The sequence below is a fragment of the Acipenser ruthenus genome, chromosome 28 (assembly GCF_902713425.1).
Source record: "Acipenser ruthenus chromosome 28, fAciRut3.2 maternal haplotype, whole genome shotgun sequence".
In the NCBI taxonomy this organism is placed as follows: Eukaryota; Metazoa; Chordata; class Actinopteri; order Acipenseriformes; family Acipenseridae; genus Acipenser; species Acipenser ruthenus.
This window is the reverse complement of record NC_081216.1, coordinates 14,330,531-14,352,391: the sequence shown is the minus strand read 5'-3', so window position 1 is coordinate 14,352,391 and position 21,861 is coordinate 14,330,531. Positions and strand designations below refer to the sequence as shown.

Here is a 21,861-nt window from a genome sequence, read left to right as displayed (position 1 = left end):
ATTTGTAGCAAACAAAATACAGTAATTATTTACCCATTTTGTACTTCTTAGCTACTTAGATCTCAAATATGCAAACACGTTTCAGCAAACATGTATTTTCATTTTAAAACAGACATCTTCCAGGAAGTCTGTTACTGCTTTACTTCCTGGGTCATTTCACCCCAGCAGTGTCTTCTGGATAAAAGGATCTTACTGACTGATAGCATGTCAGTCAATTGGGGAAGCAGCTGATTGGTTGTTGACAGGAAACAAGCCAGTGAAGGTGTAGGTTCAATTCACCCTCTGAGTAAAAGGACCAAGAAAGTGCAAGGCAAACACATGTCTTGCAAAAACAGATTTCTTTAACTTAGTGTAGGACCAGATATGTTTGCTAAAATATTTGTTTATTTCAAAACTGCATGTTTGAGGCCTGTATAGTGAATATGTGTGTGTGGTTTAGATCAATGATGTAACTATTTTGTTAGCTGCTATTACTTTAAATACAGCTGTACTTACAAAGAATGGAGAGTGTGCGTGAACAGACAATAATGGCAGCTTCTCATTGGCCAAGGCTTCTCTTATGGTTCTGACAGTATCCTGGGCAGACTAATGAACCAGGATGGAGATGCTGGTCTTTTCAGAGAACTTAAACATGAAAATAAAGATGGCAGCCTGAATGATCAGAAAGGAGAAAACAGACACAGTAGGAATATTGAACAATAACAAACGAGAACAGGCCGTTCAGAATGTCTAACCCTGTCCTGTTCCTAGAAGCTGATTGATCTCAAAATGTTGTCAAGTTGGGTCTTAAAGGAGCCAAGTGATTCTGCCTCAACAACATGACTGGGTAGCCCATTCCATGCCCTCACCACTGTCTGTGTGAAGAAGTTGTCTATCGCCATTGAATTTTCACGTGTCCTCACATTCATGTTTCTATGCTGCTCTTAAAGTATTGGTTTGTGTTAACTGTGTCAACTCTTTTTATGATTTTAAAGACTACAATCATGCCCCCCTAATTCTTCTTTGTAGTAGGCTAAATAGATTCAGTTCTTTCAGCCGATCTGAAAGGTCCTTTTGTTTTGAGGTGATTTTGTTATACAGTATTGGAAGAGATGCAAATACCTGCAAATTGAACTATTTTTATTGGTATTTTATTAATTACATATTTTGATATTCTTAAAATAAGATTTTACTATATTATTTGAGTGTAAAAAGGAGATTCCTATTTCATACTTTTTTTTTCTTCCTTGAGCAATAGCAAAGCTCACAGGTGACATTTATGACCACTACATGCTGGAAGCCAGCGAGTTTTTGTTTAGTGCACAGAGACACAGAGGCAGCTTGTGTGTCTACAGAACAAGTCTCTTGTTAATCAGAGTCTAATGAAAGTAGTTAACCTTTAAAGGGCAATAGCTGTCAGTTTATTTTGTATCTGTTTTCCCTGATTAGAATTGATCCCTGGGAGGACACGCTATGTGTTTGGTGTCTTTCCACAAGAGCAACACGTTTTCCTTGGACAGCACTGGGTAAACTGTGACAAGCGCCCTCTTGTGGTCAATAGTTGTGTTTAGTTATCTGAGTTTGTTTGCCCAGGTGACAGATCTTTAACTTGAAGTAATTGTAGCTAACAAAATAATTCCATAAATGCACCTGTTTTGCACAAATGTGCAGTTTTAAAAGAAACACATGCTATATCAAACAGGTGACCATCCAACTGTTAGACTGCATACAAAAATAACTTATTTGTTTCACCCCTCCTCCCCTTTCTTTGTAGCAATCAAAATGACACACTTTTCTGTTTTTCTTTTTTACAGGATATGATGACAACGCTGAGGTAAGGAGAAAGTATATATATTTTACCCACAACCTTCAAATACATCCAGTAAAGTTTAATTTATTGCCTATCACACACAGAATATAGCTGAGAGACAGCAATTTAGCACATGTTCCTGCTAAAATTAATTAGAGCTAGATGCTGGCCCACATGTTTAATAGTGTGTTAGTCAGAAGCCTTTTGAAGGAACAACAAGTAAGTGATTTATGTAAAATATCAGAACTAAATGTGGTGTTAAAAAACCTTGTTATAGCTTTCAAAATAATTCCATCTTACCTGCACTATTAACTCTACATCCTTCAAAATATATTAGCTCTGCTGAGAATATCATTTAATTTTTAAAAGGTCAAGTAAGGTCAGTATAATTTATGTGAATAAAATTATGGAAAAAAATAAACACCAAGATATACATTTAAATGAAACATGTGTGTAATAAGACAGGTAATGGCAGGATATTGTATTAGTTTAACGCCCTTTGTTCTACATTCCTGTTACAGTATGTAACATAATGCTTGGGTATATAGTCAAAAGGTTAGACTGCAAATCCAGGAGGTTATCACAAGGTTGTATAATGCACTGGTGAGACTGTACTTCGTACTTTTCTGTCACATAGTACACTGCGGCCCTCGAGTTAAATGAAGAATAAGCAGAATAATCCCAGAGTTTAAAGGAATTATCCTAAATAATCTATTTATCAAAGAACAAAGAAGAATTAGGGGGGACTTGACATAGTTCACCCCAACCAGGACTTTAAGCGCAGTACAGAAACCAAGACCAGAGACACTGCTGGAAATTAAATGGAGAGAGAGTCTCAGGACAGAGGATAGGAGACACTTCTTCACACAGAGTGGTGAGTGGATGGAATGGGTTACCTAGCCATGTTGTTGAAGGAGACACTTCTTCACACAGAGAGTGGTGAGGGGATGGAATGGGTTACCTAGTCATGTTGTTGAGGCAGGATCACTCCGATCCTTTAGAGCAAACTTGACATCAACTACTCAGTACCAGATGAGTTTAGATGGGCCTAATGGCTTCTTCTCGTTCGTTCATTTTCGATGTGTCCCGCACAACAAATGTTGGAAGGGAGCCCAGCGGAACAGATGATGATGGGCTATGGAATTTACAGTACAGTATACGTGTACAGTACTTTAGTTTACTAGTATTTGCTCCCTGCAGTGGTGGGAGATTTGAACAACATTTTGTTATTATTTTAATGTCTCTGTAGTATTGGTATGTAAGGCTCTAAAGGATTCAAATAATAATAATAATAATAATTGAGGACTGTAGGATTTGAAATGGTAGCAGATTACATAAATAATAAAGAAGGGAAAGCTGATTGCAGGGCACAAGGGCGAATACTCTTGATTTAAACCAGTGTTTGCATTTGTTGTGAAGCTGTGCCAGCCCCATCATTTTCCATGATATTTCCTGGACATGATTGCTGAATGGTTAGGTGCTTATCTTGTGAGATCTCATCTAATAATTATGCTGCAAAAGCTGAGCAGATGTATATTCATTGAGAAGACTGGAAGACCAGTTTAAGGTGATAAATATGAGTTTCAAAAACCTTCACAATATCAATTTATTTCAAACTTATTCCAGTTGTGTTTCCCATACATAATGTATTTGTTTTGTACCAAATTATAAGGTTGAGAAGACCCTTTAATCCTTAAGGTGCTAGAAAGCTCCAGAAATCAATGGTGATGCGTTGTAGCCAGTGTACAGCCTGTGCTGTGTGAGGAAATCTCCAAGGGTGTTGGGAAGGTATGCCTGTTTCTCATGTGAATCTGCCACCCTCCATCCCTCCATCTCTCTGAGACTTATTTTACTGAGTCACAGTTTCTCACAATGAAAAAGGAAGTACTGGAACTGTAGCCTTTTAGTATAACAAGGACCAGATGACGGACCCCATGGCTTCCTGGTTCTGTAATAGAGACTGACATTATTTTTCAGTCACCATTGCAGTAATCCATTTTGGGGGGGTTAGGAACAAAATGCCCCACCCAGCGGTTCTGCATTGGTCAAAAATTGATAATATTTGAGGAACCGCTGTGGTAATCATTCAAGTATTTTGCATAGTATGGATTACCACCACTTTGCAGATCTCACATGTTCCTATTTAAAAGGTGCACACATTATGTTAAATGTGTATTTTAATTTTAATTTTAATGGTATTTTTTACATAGCAAGAATGCCTTTTGCATTCTTTTCAACACTTATGTTATATTTGATTCAGGTTTCGGTTCTTAAAGAGGTTATTACCCATTATGTAATGGTTACATTTCTATTTCAGCGAACCAGGGTTATGATAATAACCTAACGTTCACTGTCACTGCCAGTAAGGATAAGGCACTATTTATATGTTTCATGGCTCGCTTGTCAGTAGCTTCTGATGGATGCCTTATTTTTTGTGACCTGTTATAAACATTATTTACTGGTTTTCAGGCATTTTGTATTTCTGTAGTGAAAGTACAGGTCTGAGTGGATTATTAAAGTCCTCATTGCACTATTTCTTTTTTGTTTGTTTCAGTGTGGGAGTTTCGATTTTTCTTTTTATTGATTGCTTGTGTTGCATATCTTTTTCATGACTCATCTGTTTTTTTTTTAAACGGTTGTATTATTATAAAGGAGTCATGGAGTCCCAGTTTTCTTCTATTTTCCCATCTCCTTTTTGTCTTTGTTTGTCCTTTAGCGGATTAATATTACATTTTTTATATTTTGTGATGGGACTCCAGCCGTGGTGATGTTGTGAAATGTTTCAGTGCAACGTGTGATTGACCAATCAGAGAGCAGCATTTTATAATGTACTATAAATGAAAGTTAAAAGAAAAGCCCTCGATATGCGACCTGCAGGGTGCACAGTTCCTCTTCCTATGTTTCCAGTTGTAGTTGCAGTATAGGAATGTGCTTTGCAAGCAGAATCTACAGTATGCAAATCTTGTGCAGCAATAGTACACCTAGCTGCCTATAGATGAACACTGCTCAATGGAATATGCCTTGTAAATGAATTCAAGGCAACAAGCCAAACCGAGATCCTGTTCTGCCCGTGGGATGTTTCTGATGAGTGGGTGGCTAATTTACTTCAAGAAGCAAAGATTTAACATTACCACAGTAAACCTCTGAAACACTTAATCTGCTAGAAATTATAACAAGGAGCATTTGTTTTTCATATCACTTAAGGGGGGCTCTGAAGTAAAAAAGTAAAGCAATGGCAAAGGTTAAAAGCTACATTAAGTAGACATGCTATTATTTTTTAAAGCTTGACAAAAAGCTACTCTAACGGCCATTTATTTATTTATACCCGGAAAGACAATTCTAAAAAGAAGTAATTTACAAATTCCACACAATGCAGGTCTAACCATTCCACAGTTCTAAATATCCACTTTTAGTCTTAAATACATTAATAGTTCAAACTGAAATTCCACGAGACACAGCTAATAATCCTTACGAGCTAGATTCTCTACAAAACCATTTACAGTGTAAATGATAATAATCGCTAACATGGACCAACAGGATATACCACACAATGTGGTAGCACTACGAAAGAGAAAAGCAACTGCACATGAGTGGTTTGAAGCCCTCAGGTGCTGCTACACCAGCTTCTATTCAGCACCCTTGTTAGCTGCCCCCTGTTGGTGAGATAAGGTTAAACGCTTTATAACCACAAATACAGACAAGCCCGCCTCACTTGTGGTGTGCGGGGTCGCCGGTTCGTGCCCAGCCTCCCTGTTATAAATATTATAAATACTGTATGTATTGTGTATTGGGACAGGGATTTGGGGTACAAACCCTTGCATTGTAACTAGTTCTCCAACATTCAGACTAGCCAGTTATGAGCGAATGTGACTGGACTAAGATACAGTATATCTGACCTGATTGGGAACTTTAAAACCTGTATGGTCAAGCTGAATTGGTTAATTGATTTCCAATTAAGCTTGACAAGTGTATAAATGAGGATCAGTGAGACAGCTGCTCAGTTTCTCAAAACCTACCGCCTATAATATAGTATTTATATTTCTACTGCAGCAAAGGAAACCTCCCTCCAGCAAGCCCGGTTACCATCTATTATCTCACAATATTTTTTTACAAAATGTTGAATTTCAGATTAGAATGGCCACCTGCTCCGACGGTTTGGTCTAATGCCTTCCAAGCTGTAACAACTTGTTTTCAGAATCTATTTTCCTGGATTGAAATATAATTCTTCAAGCTCAGTCTCTGTCTTGTCATTTTGCTGAAGTGTCTTAACCAGTCTTTACTGTTGAATGGCTTTGTTGGTTTTTTGCTTTTTTAAAACTCTGTAACTGTTTATTGATTTACTTGGACTGTCAATATTACAGTGTGTGGTGTGTAATACTTTAGTTTTCCCACTGCTTTGTTTAACTGCACTATAACTAGAATCTCAACATTCATTTGCAATGGTTGTTAAATGCAGCTCGGCTACAGTTGTCAAACCACTGTTCTCTGTCCATTTACTGCACTTTACAAGCATACAGTACATTCCCCTGCCACGGCTGTAAATTCAAGATGAGCACTATCAGTATGACAACAAATCCTGGGCGTGTCAAGTTGCCGATCTTGGCTGAGGGCCCTTCAGAAAGGGCTTTGCTGGCCTTTACATTCCTACATGGTACAGGAAGAAAATCAGCTGTAAAACTGGGTAGACATTGTTTAAATTGATTACATTTATATAAAAGAGCATACTTTAATAATCTATGTAGTTGTTAAAAGAGAGCTTTTCAGAAAAGGCCCTGTAGTACCAGATCTCAGAATTTAACAAGACTTCAAGTGAGCCGGTGCAGCTGGGCGGTCTGCCCAAGGAGCAGGAGCACTCTTTCCTTTCAGATGACTAATATGGTAATATCTCCCTGAGACTGGCACTCTAATTATTGTGAAGCTCTTGATGTTTATTAAGCTGAGGCTGGACGGATATCACAGTGAATTCATTACAGGACCCTTCAGAGTGCCCAGTTCTTATTACAGGTTATTACATTTCACGGTCTGGCACTTCAGGGAGCTTTCAGAGCAGCCTAACTCATTTCAAATCTATACAACACAGAGATTAGCAGGTCAGTAGAGCTAGTGGAGTGGGACACAGTGTGGCCTAGCGCAAATTCTGTGTGACTGGGCAGCCTTGTGGTCTAGTGGTAATGCTGTGGGACTTGGCTGCAGTGTGGTATAAGGGTCTGTGGTGGTGTTAGTTTGAGGCCTGTCAACACTTGGATGTCATCAAGGTGTCCCTCTGTGGAGGGCACAAGGTCATTAACAGCCCTCCTGTCATTACTCTCCTATTACCTCCTTGAGACGAGGGGGTGTTCAGGGAGTGGATAAAGGGCTGTATTTCAGAGGTGAGGGGTTGTGTTCAGGGAGTGGATAAAGGGCTGTATTTCAGAGGTGAGGGGTTGTGTTCAGGGAGTGGATAAAGGGCTGTATTTCAGAGGTGAGGGGTTGTGTTCAGGGAGTGGATAAAGGGCTGTATTTCAGAGGTGAGGGGTTGTGTTCAGGGAGTGGATAAAGGGCTGTATTTCAGAGGTGAGGGGTTGTGTTCAGGGAGTGGATAAAGGGCTGTATTTCAGAGGCGAGGGGTTGTGTTCAGGGAGTGGATAAAGGGCTGTATTTCAGAGGTGAGGGGTTGTGTTCAGGGAGTGGATAAAGGGCTGTATTTTAGTAACCTAAGCTGGCAGAAGAGATTCAATATTTACATTCCCTGTGGAGACTGAACTGGCTGGGCACATGAGCCCCAACTGGAATTACACACCACACTACAGCATCCCACCAATAATTCATTATTAACGTGTCACTTCCATCGGACAAGTGTATTTCAGAAAAGACTGCAAAAGATTGAATTCCTCTCACAGTAATGGTTTTCATTTTAAATGCTTCAAAGACCTGATGGGAGGTTACCTTTGTAGTTTGTTTATTTTATTTTCTTATTTACAAATAAAAGTGCTGAAGAGCAATTTTTGCGTGTGAATTTTTGCATGACCATTGGTCATTTTGTCACACAACTGCATAGATTCATAGATTCTACATAGATTCTTTATTAGACAATGCATTTCCACTGCTCTTCAATAAGAGACCCCTTTAAATTCAACCAAAAGGAGTTTTTTAAAAAAAATTAATATAAACAATTGAACACAATTTCTACTCAATTTAACAGCTGATTCTCCTGTACAATGTAGGAATATAAACGCCAATTAACCCCTGTCTGTGGGTGCCCAGTCAACAAAGGGTTTGAAAATAAGACCCACACACTCTTCTGAGTAGTGATCAATTCGCACAGAAAGAGGTACTGGGGTGCAAGTAATGACAATAATACCATTCTTAAGGCAGCTACACACCAGGTCCAATGTGCTGTTTTCATCAGACGACAAGATACTTTTGCAGCGAAATGAACAATGAGCTATTGACATAAATATGATCAATGACATGTCTTCTCTCACGGTATATGGCAGTAAATCACACATACCAAGGTCTTTACTTTTTCTTTAGACTTATTTATTTATTTGTGTTCATTTCTGTTATTTCACTGGTATTGCCGTCCACTGTCTACTTTATATCCATTATTATTATTTTATTTACTAATAGGTTTAAAATATGAAAATCATTTAAACAAAATCTGGCCAAGCAGGTATTTTAAGATGAGACCCTAAACGTGCTCCCCAACAATATACTGAAGAATGTCTATTTATGACACCAGAATTATTTGCAGCAATGAGGTCATATTCCTCATAAACCTTTTTTTAGTTATTATTTATCAACAGTTCACAAGATCAGTTTTGAACTTTAAAAGCATGAATCTGACACAATAAGTCAATTTGTTCTTAGATGTTCTCAATGCCCAGTTCATGATTCCATTCATGAATTAGAACTTGATATAAATTTATAGATATACTGTATGTTGCATAACTAATCTTCTGAGAAAGACTGAGTTGGATCAACCTTAATGTTCATGCACTATTTATGAAAAGGCTCTCCATTCCTTCTCTCCCAGTCCTCAGTTTTAACCACCCAGTCTTCTAACTCACTAGCCTACTATGATGTCAGTATGAAATCCAGTTTTACTAAGTCCCTCTCTTTCTCATTTACCTCTAGAGTGCTATTTGGTCTCTTGAGATGAGTGGTTGTATCAAATACTGTTATTAGAAAAAGCAGTAAGATTGTAATAAAAACAAAGACATAAAGATGTGGAGAAATACGAGCCTCAAGACCCACCTCCTGCGAGAGTTCTGAGCTACAGTTCGGCAAACTAACCGAGATGAAGCTGTCTTTCAAGGTTTAATAAACATATATGGACTGGATAGTTTGGGTTTTGTGGAAAGCTTTTCCCCTCGTGTTGATATAGTGTCCTCCAGGGGACAATATAGTCCTCCCCTGTCAGACACTATACTCCCTTCAGGGACAATGGTTTTCCACTATATGCCTGAGCTCCAGTGCATATTTCTTTAACATTGTCACTATAAAATAGGAAGTAAAGTATTGTTCTGGTAACATAAAGGTGAAGCTGTTGCCCTCAATGTAGCATCCTGTAGATAAATGTAGCTATGCATTCTTGAGGAACGTTGCTCCACTCCTCCTTGACTGGATCAGCTGGATTTCTAGGCTTGGGAGATTACCTTCTGCACTTCAAGTCTGTTATAAACCATGCATGTTCTATTGTTCAAGTCAGGGATTGGCTTGTTCTACACCTCTTTCTCTCTGGAGGGGGACTGAGCAAGCCCAGTGAGATGAGGAACCATCTTCCATGCACACTGTGCCCTAGGTAACATCTAATGTTTGTCAAGCACCGGCAAAACTCCATGCTTGCTGTTGCAATAATGAACTCTTTATGGATAATATGTTTCTATGGCCAGGGATCCAAATGGCTTCCCAGATCACCAGTTTAAAGCAGCCTTCTCACTTTGCTGTTGGCTGAAGGGCATTTGGCCAACAAAAATGCATCCAATATCTGTGAAATGACAGAACCAAGATTCTTCTAAAAAAAATTGTTCCAAAATATTTCCCATTCATGCAGCATTTGGGTTGCCAACTTTTTTCTCCCTCCAGTGTCGGCTTGCTGGCTTAAATGCAGCTGACTGACGTTGATATGCCTGTTGTTTGTGCCAGAGCTGCAGCCGTTTGTATTCCATTTCCTTCCAATGATCATCTAAGCGCTCTGAGATTGACTTGTGGGATCTAGTCTGCCTGTTTGAGTGGCTACTAAGGAATTAGAAGTTCACAGGAATAATAGTTGAGAAGCAAACTGTTTGTAAACTTTGAGGTGACTTTAGCCAGCTTGTCCACCGACATGCCCAATTTAAATGTCTCTCAGGTCTCTATGAAACCTGCTGTTTGTGGAATGGGGATTTCACCTGTGATTTTGCAGGTGGAGGTGCTGTTTGTAACAGCTCTCCTGAGCATATTCAATGTGTTTCAGACAGGCTTCCTGCTGGAACAATTCCTGACTGTAGCTAGTGGATTATCTCACTACTTTCATGAGTACTAAATATACAAAAAATTCAAAAGAAATGGTTACATGCCTATAAGAGTGTGTGCTACACAATATGTGTCTTAGATCTACTAGTGAGCTGTGATGAGACAGCTCTATGATTCGCTTGTGTCCATCGTTTAATGAGCTCAGTAAAAGATTCAGAAATATGAAGGTGTAGTTTTAAAATAAAAAATAGCTTCCCTATGCCTGGAAGAAAATCCCTCACAACACACTCCAAGCACTTGCTGATTACGAGACTTAGCTCAGCTCCCCAATACTGAAAATAATAATTATTTTTATCCTGCTAGCAAAATCTTCATACCAGCTGTGTTTCATTTATTCAAAGCTGAAAGACTTTAAAAACATCAAAACAGACTCGTTAAAATGTAATGCCCAGGGTCCCAGAGTGGCACATCCAGTTTAAGCGCTGCTGCTGGGACCACAGGATGAGTCACACAGCTTGGACAGCGCTGGTTCGCGTCTGGGCTGTGCAAAGAGGCCGAACTTTGCTGGGGACCCCAAAGGAGGGTGTCTCATTGGCTCTGATGCTCCCAGAGGGTGAGGATGGGAAACCGGCAGGGATTGCTTCTCCTCATCATGCAACAGCAAACCCTACTGGCCAGACACTGAGCACATTGAGAGTGACTAAGAGGCAGGGCTCTGCGATTGCTCGTTGTAAAAGTGATTCTGGCTTTAGGTTTGTGAGACCTGAGGATGCTCACACGCCCTCAGAACGTCTGTGCTGTGTGGGAACTCGCTGCGGTGAGGAGAAAAAACATAATTGGGCATTCCAAATTAGGGGAAAATAAATAAAAATAATAATTGGTCACTAACTAAATAAAACTAAATAAATACTAATAAAAAAAATGAATGCCCTGCACATTATGATATGGATAAGGGGATAAGGAAAGGGATAGAAAAAGAATGGGGAATAGACAGATAGCACATCACAGAGAAAGGGACTTTTAAAAGCATTGTAAACAAAGCAGCACACCAAAGCTTTAGCTATCCTGGTGTATAATTCATCTTACTTTTTCTCTGCTCTACACTCTCTTCTACATACTTCCCTTCTGTGTTTACACCAGGATACTGTATATATATATATATATATATATATATATATATATATATCTATATATACACTGTAGTCTCCATGTATAGGAACACTTTGCCTGATTTTTCCCATTGTAAATGCTCTGGCTAAAGGAACAGGAACTTCGCTTGGCACCGATTGGTTTATTAAATCTTTCCAGAACGCCCGTCATATCATTGCTTTGTTTTGTATTCTGATTTCCATGAGTGCACCTCATCACTACAAAATAAACAACAGCAAAATGCACAGCTGTTTCTCTTGCTACGAAAAGTTGGAAATTGTTCAAGCTCTTGAAAAAAACCTGAATCAGACACAAGTCGCAGAGCAATTTGATGTTTCCTGTTCTGGTGAGCTTCTTCACCATTCTGTTAAATAATGTACACGTCTTGTATATTGCTGCTGCATTTTTTTAACACGTGGAGGAGTGCTGTGATAATTTAGTTTGACAGTTACTTTATTGTTATAGTTTATTAACATACACTTGCCTATTGCTTTTCTCTTACTTATTCAGTTCATTTCATATGTTGATGCACGTGCGTCATGACAAGTGTAGCAGGTTGGCTGGGTGGTGTGACGTCACAGACCAGGAAGATACACTGGGGTACTGGGGTAAGAACACTTTCGGCGCTCGTATTTATTAAAATAACCATTTTAACAAAACAGAAACAATCCAAATAAACGGCACACATGGTCAATATAGACAAACAAAACAGTCGACACACCCCTAAACAAGTATTGTGCTGGTCCTTCCAGCATGAGAAGCAATTGTTATATTTTTTATTTATTATTTCTCCTCTCACTCCCCGTTCTCCACTGCGAACACTGTGCTCCTTTTTAGCAGCTGTGCCGGGACTTGTCTGCTTATCAGACTTGTAGGACTCGAGTCCAGGACTCGGACTCGAGTCACGGCCGAAAAAGACTCAAACATTCAGGCTCCATGACTCGGAGATAATAACAACGAGTCATTTTTTATTTTCTATTACACAAGTAATATTACAGTTACTAGGCAGCCTATGCACAATAAAAAAAATCGACTCAACAAAACATTATCCAGTCATTGGTTAGCCATGGTGTCTTTGCAGCCAATCTTATAGTAAGAACTGCCAAATCAGTTCACATGCAGACTGTGCCCGGACTCGATTGAATGGTTAATAAGCTCTCACTAGGGGTTGGGTGTTCAGGGAGTGAGAACGAGGAACGTGAGTGAAAACAGAAAGCAGAGCATCCTACCTGCCAGAACTGAGTCTCTCTTCATGGTCTGATGTCACCATAAAAAGCCATCCTTCACAAACATTGCTGTTAATATATGTAAAATATAAGTTATTTCTGTATGAGGAGGTTGATCTAGCTCTTCTCTCTCCGATGCTGTTTCTGATTGTGTTGGCAAAGTGAGAGAAGCACAGGTAGAACAGACAGGCCTGGAGAGGGAGTACTGATTCACAGGGCTGGGCAGAACTCTGATGCTTATCCAGACTGAAGCACAAATTAAAACACGTCATATGCGCTGACATATAGGACTCTATTTACCTGGCAGTAAAAACCCCAGATCCCTTGCCTGCAGTGTATAAGAAGCGGTTTGGAAATCCTAGGTCCACCTACCACTAACATGGAGCCCACCCTGCAAACCCCTTCCCTGCCCATCTAACTGATCAATGCACCCACCTCCACCTACCACTAGCATGGAGTCCACCCTGCAAAAGCCTTCCCTGCCCATCTAACTGATCAATGCACCCACCTCCACCTACCACTACCATGGAGCCCACCCTGCAAAACCCTTCCCTGCCCATCTAACTGATTAATGCACCCACCTCCACCTACCACTACCATGGAGCCCACCCTGCAAAACCCTTCCCTGCCCATCTAACTGATTAATGCACCCACCTCCACCTACCACTACCATGAAGCCCACCCTGCAAAACCCTTCCCTGCACATCTAACTGATCAATGCACCCACCTCCACCTACCACTACCATGGAGCCCACCCTGCAAAACCCTTCCCTGCCCATCTAACTGATTAATGCACCCACCTCCACCTACCACTACCATGGAGCCCACCCTGCAAAACCCTTCCCTGCTCATCATAAATCCTGGAGGGAAAACTATTTCGCCATGCTTCCTCAATCATACTAGAGCTTTCACTATTGTATGCTACAGTTGAATGTTTTTTTATTTCAAAAGGTTTAACAGCTCTGATTAAGAAGCATGCTGATGCATTTTTGAGACTACTGCATTGCTCAGTGTATTGAGACAGATTCTAAATGTGCACATGTTCCTAATGTGCAAACACATTTTAAAGCTAGACATAAACCACCTTGACAGTGAAGTGGTATCTCACTGGTTTTGTATCTTTAATATAGCAGCATAGCCTGTACACACAGATCACATATTTTAGGAACTGTACAGTATTAGGATGATTTAGGTCTTGTAAAAGTCACTGGAGAACTGAAGCTCCTATACTGCTAGCCCCACTTCTTTAAAATATTTCTCATTGTGTGTGGATCAGACGGAGAGAGGGCTTCAGTCATCTGTGCTGTCAGTCCTTTTTTCACAGGTACTGCTGTCACTTTTGTTCTTTAGTACTCCTGGCAAGTTTAGACGCTGCAGTGAATTATTGCACAATGGGCTCTTGGGGCCTTATTTAGTCCGTTTCTACCCAATATCCAAGGTTGCTATGGAAACACGCTATAACAGCTTGCATTGGCACCTTGGTAACATCTTTAATGAAGCAAGCAGGAGTATACAAGAGTTTGGGTAGAGGTAGGCAGGCATGCTGGCTGTGTCAACAATGCATCGCTTCATGGCCAGGAATGCTGTTTAAATCACACAGAATGTAAATGAACAAAAGAGGATGACTGGCCTGCCATCAGAGTAGTCTGTTTATATTCACCTTATCCCTTATAAACGTTTACCACAGTAATTTTGCACAGCAATGTTGCAGTTTCCTCCTGCTATTCCCATGGTTATAATACTGTATGACTTTGCCGTAGCTTCCCATGGTTTGTTATATTTTTTAATATGCTTTACCTTACCCCTGTGGGCTTTGCATTGTGCTTCATAACACTTTTCTGTGCTTTATTATGGGAATTGTTTATAAGGGCTCTTCCATGGGAGCTCAGGGCGTTTGTCATCTCCAGTGTGGTTCTCTCTTGATGGTATGTGGGCTTTTGCGATGATTACAACCTTTTTCCAAACCATACCCCTTAATGAGTACAAACTTTCAACATGCATCTGTTTCACAATACCCTTTAATGGAGTCCGGTGAGTTTAGTTCAAAGTTACTATAATAAGGTTTTGAAAATTGTTCAAAAGCTCTATGGGATCTATTCAATTGGTCTAAAAGGTGGTGGACTTTCATAACAGCATCTCTAACAGTGGCTTTGTGTCTAATTAATGTATTGTTGTCTATTAAAGTAAAATGCCTGGTATGGTCCTAATTTAATATTTAGTGCTGGCTGTTTTAATATCTGCCATAAATTAAGATCAATTGAATATTGTCTGGTATCTAAAATCTCTAAATGTATGCTTTTTGTCTGCACAGACCCTCAAAAGTTTACAATGGTATTTTTCTACAGTGACTCAATACTTTCTTTATATACTGTATATATAATGGATTTTCTTGGTGGAAATCAGTATTTTCACATGCTTGAGTGGGCCAAATTTGAGATGAACATCAGCAAATACAGACTTACAGTATAGGTTTTGTAAAACCTGAAATGCTTCTGTAAAGATCAGTAAACACAGGAAAAGGGCCTTGAGTATATTATTACAGTGCTCTCCCTTGATAAGGCAATCCTTTATACTGTGGAACAGGTTATAAGGCGGTACGGTCATGGCTCCCGCCCCATAATGCCATTACACTAACACTAGTATTCTCGTTATAAGGCGGAACACAAATAGCACAGTGTCTTAACTGTGGCTCCCGACTACAGCGTTATGAAGGGGAGCACTGTATTCATCATTTTTAAAGGTGGAAGCCCACTTTTTGTTTAAAAAATAAATTAGCAAGAGCTGTATGTATATGAAGATCACAACCGTGAGTTTACAGTAACATAGACCTGTGTTCAGAATTTCAACAGCCAATTTAGCAGGTAGAAAGCAAGTGTTCAAACAGTTTTATAATTACTTATAATGTCGTCATTGCTGTGCATGTATGTTTGTGTGTTAAGTGTGAAGGCACTTCATTTTCAACAGTGAAGACGTACAATAAAGAAAGACTGCTTTACAGACAGTGTGGCAGACACCACTCGAAACGGCAGACTAACCAAATCTATTTATACTAAATATTCATAACATATTCCATGGCAAATGGCGCAGTCTCTTAACTATGGCTCCTGACTACAGCGTTATAAAGGGGAGCCCTGTATATTCCTGTGAGAGGTTGCAGGGTTAGCACTCCAGTATGGAAAAGGTTACATTGGTGGCTGTTTTGTTTTGGATACAGTACAACAGATGAAGAGAAAAAAGAGACTAAAACTAAAAAAAAACACGCTCTCATTTCTCATGCAGAGAAACTTCAAAGTGCCTGACAAAAATAACTGGTTATTGTTGTGAATTAATCTGTAAGGCAAGTGTCAGCTGCAGTTTTGAATTGCTGGCAGTAACAATTTAAAATAATGGCACACATAAATTACACAGTGCTCCCTCGCTGTAACGCGGGTCTCGGGGGACACACAATATGAGCGTTATAACCGAAGAGCGTTATAAACGGGGGAGGAGGTGGGGGGCACACGGGACACATAACAACACACATCTGACTAAAATACAAAATAAAATAACTCCCTCTCTATAATACACATATAGTGAAGCAATTGGAATCCTGCACATCCTTGATTTAGTAACACTGTCATGGCTTAAAACTGCAAAACGCAGCCCCCTACAAGATAAGACATGCCACTCGTCATCCTATGTGAACTATTGCTGCATTTTAAGGAGCAGCATGCAGTGTTATGTTGCAGATTATGTCCCCTGTCGGTGAGATGTGGTTAAAAGCTCTATAACCATGAATGCAGACGAGTCTGCGGTGTGTGGTGTCGCCAGTTCACGCCCAGTCTCCGCCCTGTTGCAATGGGAATGCAGATATAGAGGATAAGTATGGTCTCAAAACAGCAAGCGCAGACCACTGAACCGGTTTAAAAGCACATTCTATATAAATATTGTATGTGAAATCTGTAAAACTGACTCTGTAACATTAGCAATGCAAATGGATCAAGATTTTCTAATAGAATAAGGTAGATAAGCATGTAAGATTCCCATGAATGTAGCTTGCTGAAAGCATCTCTTAGGTTTGCCTCAGTAATGACAGATGCAATCTCAAAGAAAGAGCAGAACAGCCAGGGAGAAGACAGCTTTTCTGTCCTTATGATTTTATCTACAAGACTGCTGCTGAAAGAAAACGTACTGCTCACTGCTCTTATTTATTAGGAATCCTTTTTTTAAGGCTCTTGTCATTCAGCCAGCTTACTAATTAGCTACTCTGGAGACCGGAGTTCAAATCTGTTTTTAAATTCCCTAATGGTATACCTTAAAAGGGACTGCAGCTAAGAATTTAATTCCATAAATCATCCTTGTTGTGCATTCCATTCGTTATTATACGTCTCAAATATCCAGTTTTGAAAGAAACAATTATTGTAAACATGTACTTTTCTTTCAAAACATGATATCGGGTCCTACATATGGTAAAGAAAACTCTGTACGATATCAGTGCTTTCAAATGGTGGTGTACTTGCTAGGGTGAAATTGTCCTCACCCTTCCAATTGCTTCTTTTCTGTCAATAACCAATCATCTGCTTAACTTATTGGCTGACATGCTTTCAGCCAGTAACATACAGTGCTATGAACCAAAGGAAGTGCAAATGTAACAATAAACTGTGAAAAGGGGAGAGAAGTAGTAACATATCATGTTAAAATGAAAATACATGTTTGCTATAACGTGTTGATGTCAAAACTGCACATGAGAACGTTGCAGCTAATTGAAGTGCAAAATAGGTAAGGAATATTTTTTTAGCTACAATTCCATTAAAATTAAAAACCTGAACCTGTGACCACCAGCATGCTCCTCCAGTGGACAACATATGTGGAACTCTCTGGGGTCAGCTTCTTTTCAATGGTGCAATATAATAGCATAGCTCCTTTTCAATAATAACACAGCACCTTTTCTCTGCAATTTCTGTCTGTGTCTCACAACTCTGTTCATTATGTGTTCCACCATCTTGATTACTACATTGCTGTGTGTTACAAACAGATGCGTTAGACGCCCACATGTGGAGCACCATCTGTTCTACCCAAGTGATGGATTATCTTAATATTTGCTGGAGGATGATGTCACATTGTTGTCGGAGTTGCAAGGCAGCAGAAAGAGTTTCTATTTAAATCTCTTTAACTTCCAGGTGCTCCCATGTCCCTGTACCAGATTTATAGTGAGCTTTCTTGGTGTGCTGGTCTCCATTCCATTTAACCTCCATCATGGGGATCAAACCCATTTTTATTATCTCATCATGTTTACTTATTATAGTCACTGTATTTTCCAACTGGTGCAGTACTTACTGTATATGGTTGTGTTGGAACACTTCACATTGATGTGGATATGATCTAGTGAAATGGTCAGAAAGGCACATGTCAATGTACTTTGTATAAGCTGCTGCTCCTGTCTGTAGTTTGCAGTCATCATAAACTAACAGTTGTCATATTCAGTCTGAGACAGGATTTAGCTGCCATTCATAAAGCTCACTGAAACATAGCATGGTCTTAAATTGTACTGTGAATGCAGTGTTAATCACTATGCTTGTCTCATAATTGTGGTTTATTAATTAACCATATATGATATTTTTTATTCATGTAATAAAGTTCATGGGAGAAACACCTGGCATAGGAGACACAGGCATTGGAAAATATATTGTGTGTCCAGAATGGGTTATTGGTCTTTCCACACAAACTGTTTTCCCTGTGTAGAAAAAAATGTAACTAATAGGTTTACAAGAAACCTTTAAATTACTTTATAACATGACTTGAAAAGGTTGTAATAAAGGGGTCCGTGTGTGTCTCACCTGGTAAAAGCCATTTGATATGCAGGCTGAATCATACAGTGAAGGGAGCGCAAGTATGCGTTCTAACAGTGCAACATTGATGTTCTTCACACAGTAAACATTTTGTTGGCTCTGGGGCAGGTTAGGGAGACTGTTTCTCTTGACCACACTAAAGCAGAACCTACAAGCTGCAGTGCTGGCCTCATGGGTGTGACAAGGCAATTGCCTTGGTTGTAGGATTGGAGGAGCGCATGGGTGTGACGAGGCAATTCCCTTGGTTGTAGGATTGGAGGAGCGCATGGGTGTGACGAGGCGATTCCCTTGGTTGTAGGATTGGAGGAGCACATGGGTGTGACAAGGCGATTCCCTTGGTTATAGGATTGGAGGAGCACATGGGTGTGACGAGGCTATGCCCTTGGTTATAGGATTGGAGGAGCGCATGGGTGTGATGAGGCGATTCCCTTGGTTGTAGGATTGGAGGAGCGCATGGGTGTGACGAGGCGATTCCCTTGGTTATAGGATTGGAGGAGCACATGGGTGTGACGAGGCGATTCCCTTGGTTGTAGGATTGGAGGAGTGCATGGGTGTGACGAGGCAATTCCCTTGGTTATAGGATTGGAGGAGCACATGGGTGTGACGAGGCGATTCCCTTGGTTGTAGGATTACATGAGCACATGGGTGTGACGAGGCGATTGCTTTGGTTATAGGATTGGAGGAGCACATGGTTGTGACGAGGCGATTCCCTTGGTTGTAGGATTGGAGGAGCACATGGGTGTGACGAGGCGATTCCCTTGGTTATAGGATTGGAGGAGCACATGGGTGTGATGTGGCGATTCCCTTTGTTGTAGGATTGGAGGAGCACATGGGTGTGACGAGGCGATTCCCTTGGTTATAGGATTGGAGGAGCACATGGGTGTGATGTGGCGATTCCCTTTGTTGTAGGATTGGAGGAGCACATGGGTGTGACGAGGCGATTCCCTTGGTTATAGGATTACATGAGCACATGGGTGTGATGAGGCGATTCCCTTGGTTATAGGATTGGAGGAGCACATGGGTGTGACGAAGCGATTCCCTTGGTTGTAGGATTGGAGGAGCACATGGGTGTGACGAGGTGATTCCCTTGGTTATATATATATGTATGTTGTAATAATAATCGTTTATCGATTTATTTAATTACACTTCTAAAGATGTTTTTAAAATGGACTAAAATGTGACCATATTCTGTTTCTTCTACTTTAGAATCTACAGTGGTTACATCAAGCTGATGAACTGTAATGTTTTGAATCAATTTGCTGATTGAACAAAGCCCCTGCGAGATTAATTTCCTCTCAAGAGCTGACCATGGACTTATGAAAAATGATTTTACATTAGAACACCCACAAACATGTGATAAATCCTGTTAAAAAATATTCAATATATTCAATTTTGTATGTACGACCAGCACTGTACTGGTTGACATCTGGGCTTGTCAGTCTTTACCAGAAGACAGCTTCTCATCCTCGCTGACAGACATGCCAGTGAAGCGAGTCCTCAGCTGAGCAGCATGTCTGTAACCCTGTAAGGTGCATCTCCCTGCTAGAGGAAGGGCCTGTCTGTGACCCTGTTAAAGTGCACCTACACCTGTGAGGGGTAGTCAAATATCCACCTAAACAACAACTGGCTCACTCTGAAAATGATCTTAAAACTGGGACCTCAAAGAGGATCCCTAGTGGCTCACCTGGTAAAGACACGGCTGCGTGGTGTCCATCTTGAGTCATACAGTCAGGGGAGTGCAGCTTCCTGGATTGCGAAGTTGTTGGTCTTTGCTGGGGATTCCACAGGGAGCAACAGGTGAAATTCAGCAGAGACTGTTTCTCTTCATCATTCTTCAGCGGACCCTAACAGCCAGGTGCATTTAACCTCATTTAAAGTGTTGGCTATTGGTCTGGTCTATTTGAGTGATCTGAACTTTGCGATGAGCAGATTACAAATCTCTGACACCAGGGGGTTTAGCTCTTGTGCCCCTACATTGGAATTCAGTGTCAGGTTCTTCTTGAGTGTTGAAGCAATTTTCTTCCTGAAACCTCTGCTTAGCCAGCATTCTTGCGCTTTTCTTAATTTATTAGTCTGTAAAGTAATGAATCATTCATGAAGGATGATATATAATTGAAACTGGTATGGTACTATATACATGGCATGTTATTGTATCCAAGGACAAGGTCAGTGTGCCGGCTGACAAATAAATAAGGTTAGAGTCATGGAAGGTTGAATAGGTCAGCTGATTTTCTGCTGTGTGGACTCTTTCAATAACAGCCTAGATATCAGAGTGAGTTCATAGTATGTGCTTCACTAATAAACTCATATCACAGGGAAAACACAATGAGATTATAGAATATATTCATGGCTCTGATTCCTCTAATGACTGACATGCTATGCACCCCAAGACACTGCTGGGGTAAAATGACCTTGGAAATAAAGCAGGAACAGACTCCCATGAGGCAAAACAAGAACACTTTCTTTAACCCAGTGTACAGCTATGGCCAAAGGTTTTGCATCACCCTATATAATTAACTCATTTTGCTTCATAAAGTCAAATGAAATCTGTGTTTCTTTCAAGACTGCACATTTGAGACCTATATAATGAAAACATTTGCATGACAGATAAGATTTATGAAATGATTTGGTTAGTGTTTCTATTGATACATATTGGTAGTGTTGCTGTTATTCTTAATTAAATAAATGAAGTTAAAGTTTGCTCATTTTGTTCTGATTTGTCCAACAGGAAGGAGTCACGGCATGACCCCCCAGGCAGCGCAGGATCAGCATCAAACCACGCCCCCTAACACAGAGCCACGCCCTCCTCTGTGCCCTGGAGCCACTGCTGCTCCCTGCTTCATAGCTAAAGATTCTTACACCTTTAAGGAATACTCTCTGAATTTTAATGGGTTATTTAATATTGTTTACACAAGCGTTGAGAGATCTAGCATGGAATAACCTTTTTAAATTCGATGCTGCTCAGTGAATTTTTCTTTTCAATTTGGAATCTATCTTTAGTCATTCATTCTAATCCAATGACAGGCATTCACACTGTTCCAAATTACATCGCTTTACTAAGCAGATGTGGAGCTTGACCTAAGAAAAGTCATTCTCTCTAGTTTATATCATACTTGTTAAATAAACGTTTAACCTTTTCGGGGGCTTGTGGGCTGTTCTGCTGTCCTCATTTTTGTAATTCCTGTATTATTCTATGAATGTTCATTGTGTATCCAGGGCCGGATTAACCCTGGGATCCTTCAAGTAGCTGTTTGATGAGATTCTGGGATCAATAAGCTATTAACAACCAAACAAGCAAGATGGGCTGAATGGCCTCCTCTCATTTGTAAACTTTCTTATGTCCTTATGTTCTTATGTTCTTATCACTGGGCCCTAGGAAAGCATACATTTGCAGGCCCCCTACCCCTGAACAAACAGCCACACACATATACAC

General features: G+C 40.1%; 1 protein-coding gene across 1 annotated transcript in view; it reads left to right on the top strand.

The window, feature by feature from the left end:
- Nucleotides 1-21,565, top strand: part of LOC117435090 (tripartite motif-containing protein 44-like) — a 28,111-nt gene extending 6,546 nt beyond the window's left edge. Inside the window, exons 4-5 of the mRNA XM_034906704.2 lie at nucleotides 1,794-1,813; nucleotides 21,157-21,565. Coding sequence (XP_034762595.2) covers nucleotides 1,794-1,813; nucleotides 21,157-21,217 — 81 coding nt within the window. The 3' untranslated portion in view covers nucleotides 21,218-21,565. The remainder of the gene's footprint in view (nucleotides 1-1,793; nucleotides 1,814-21,156) is intronic.
- Nucleotides 21,566-21,861: the final 296 nt, after the last annotated feature.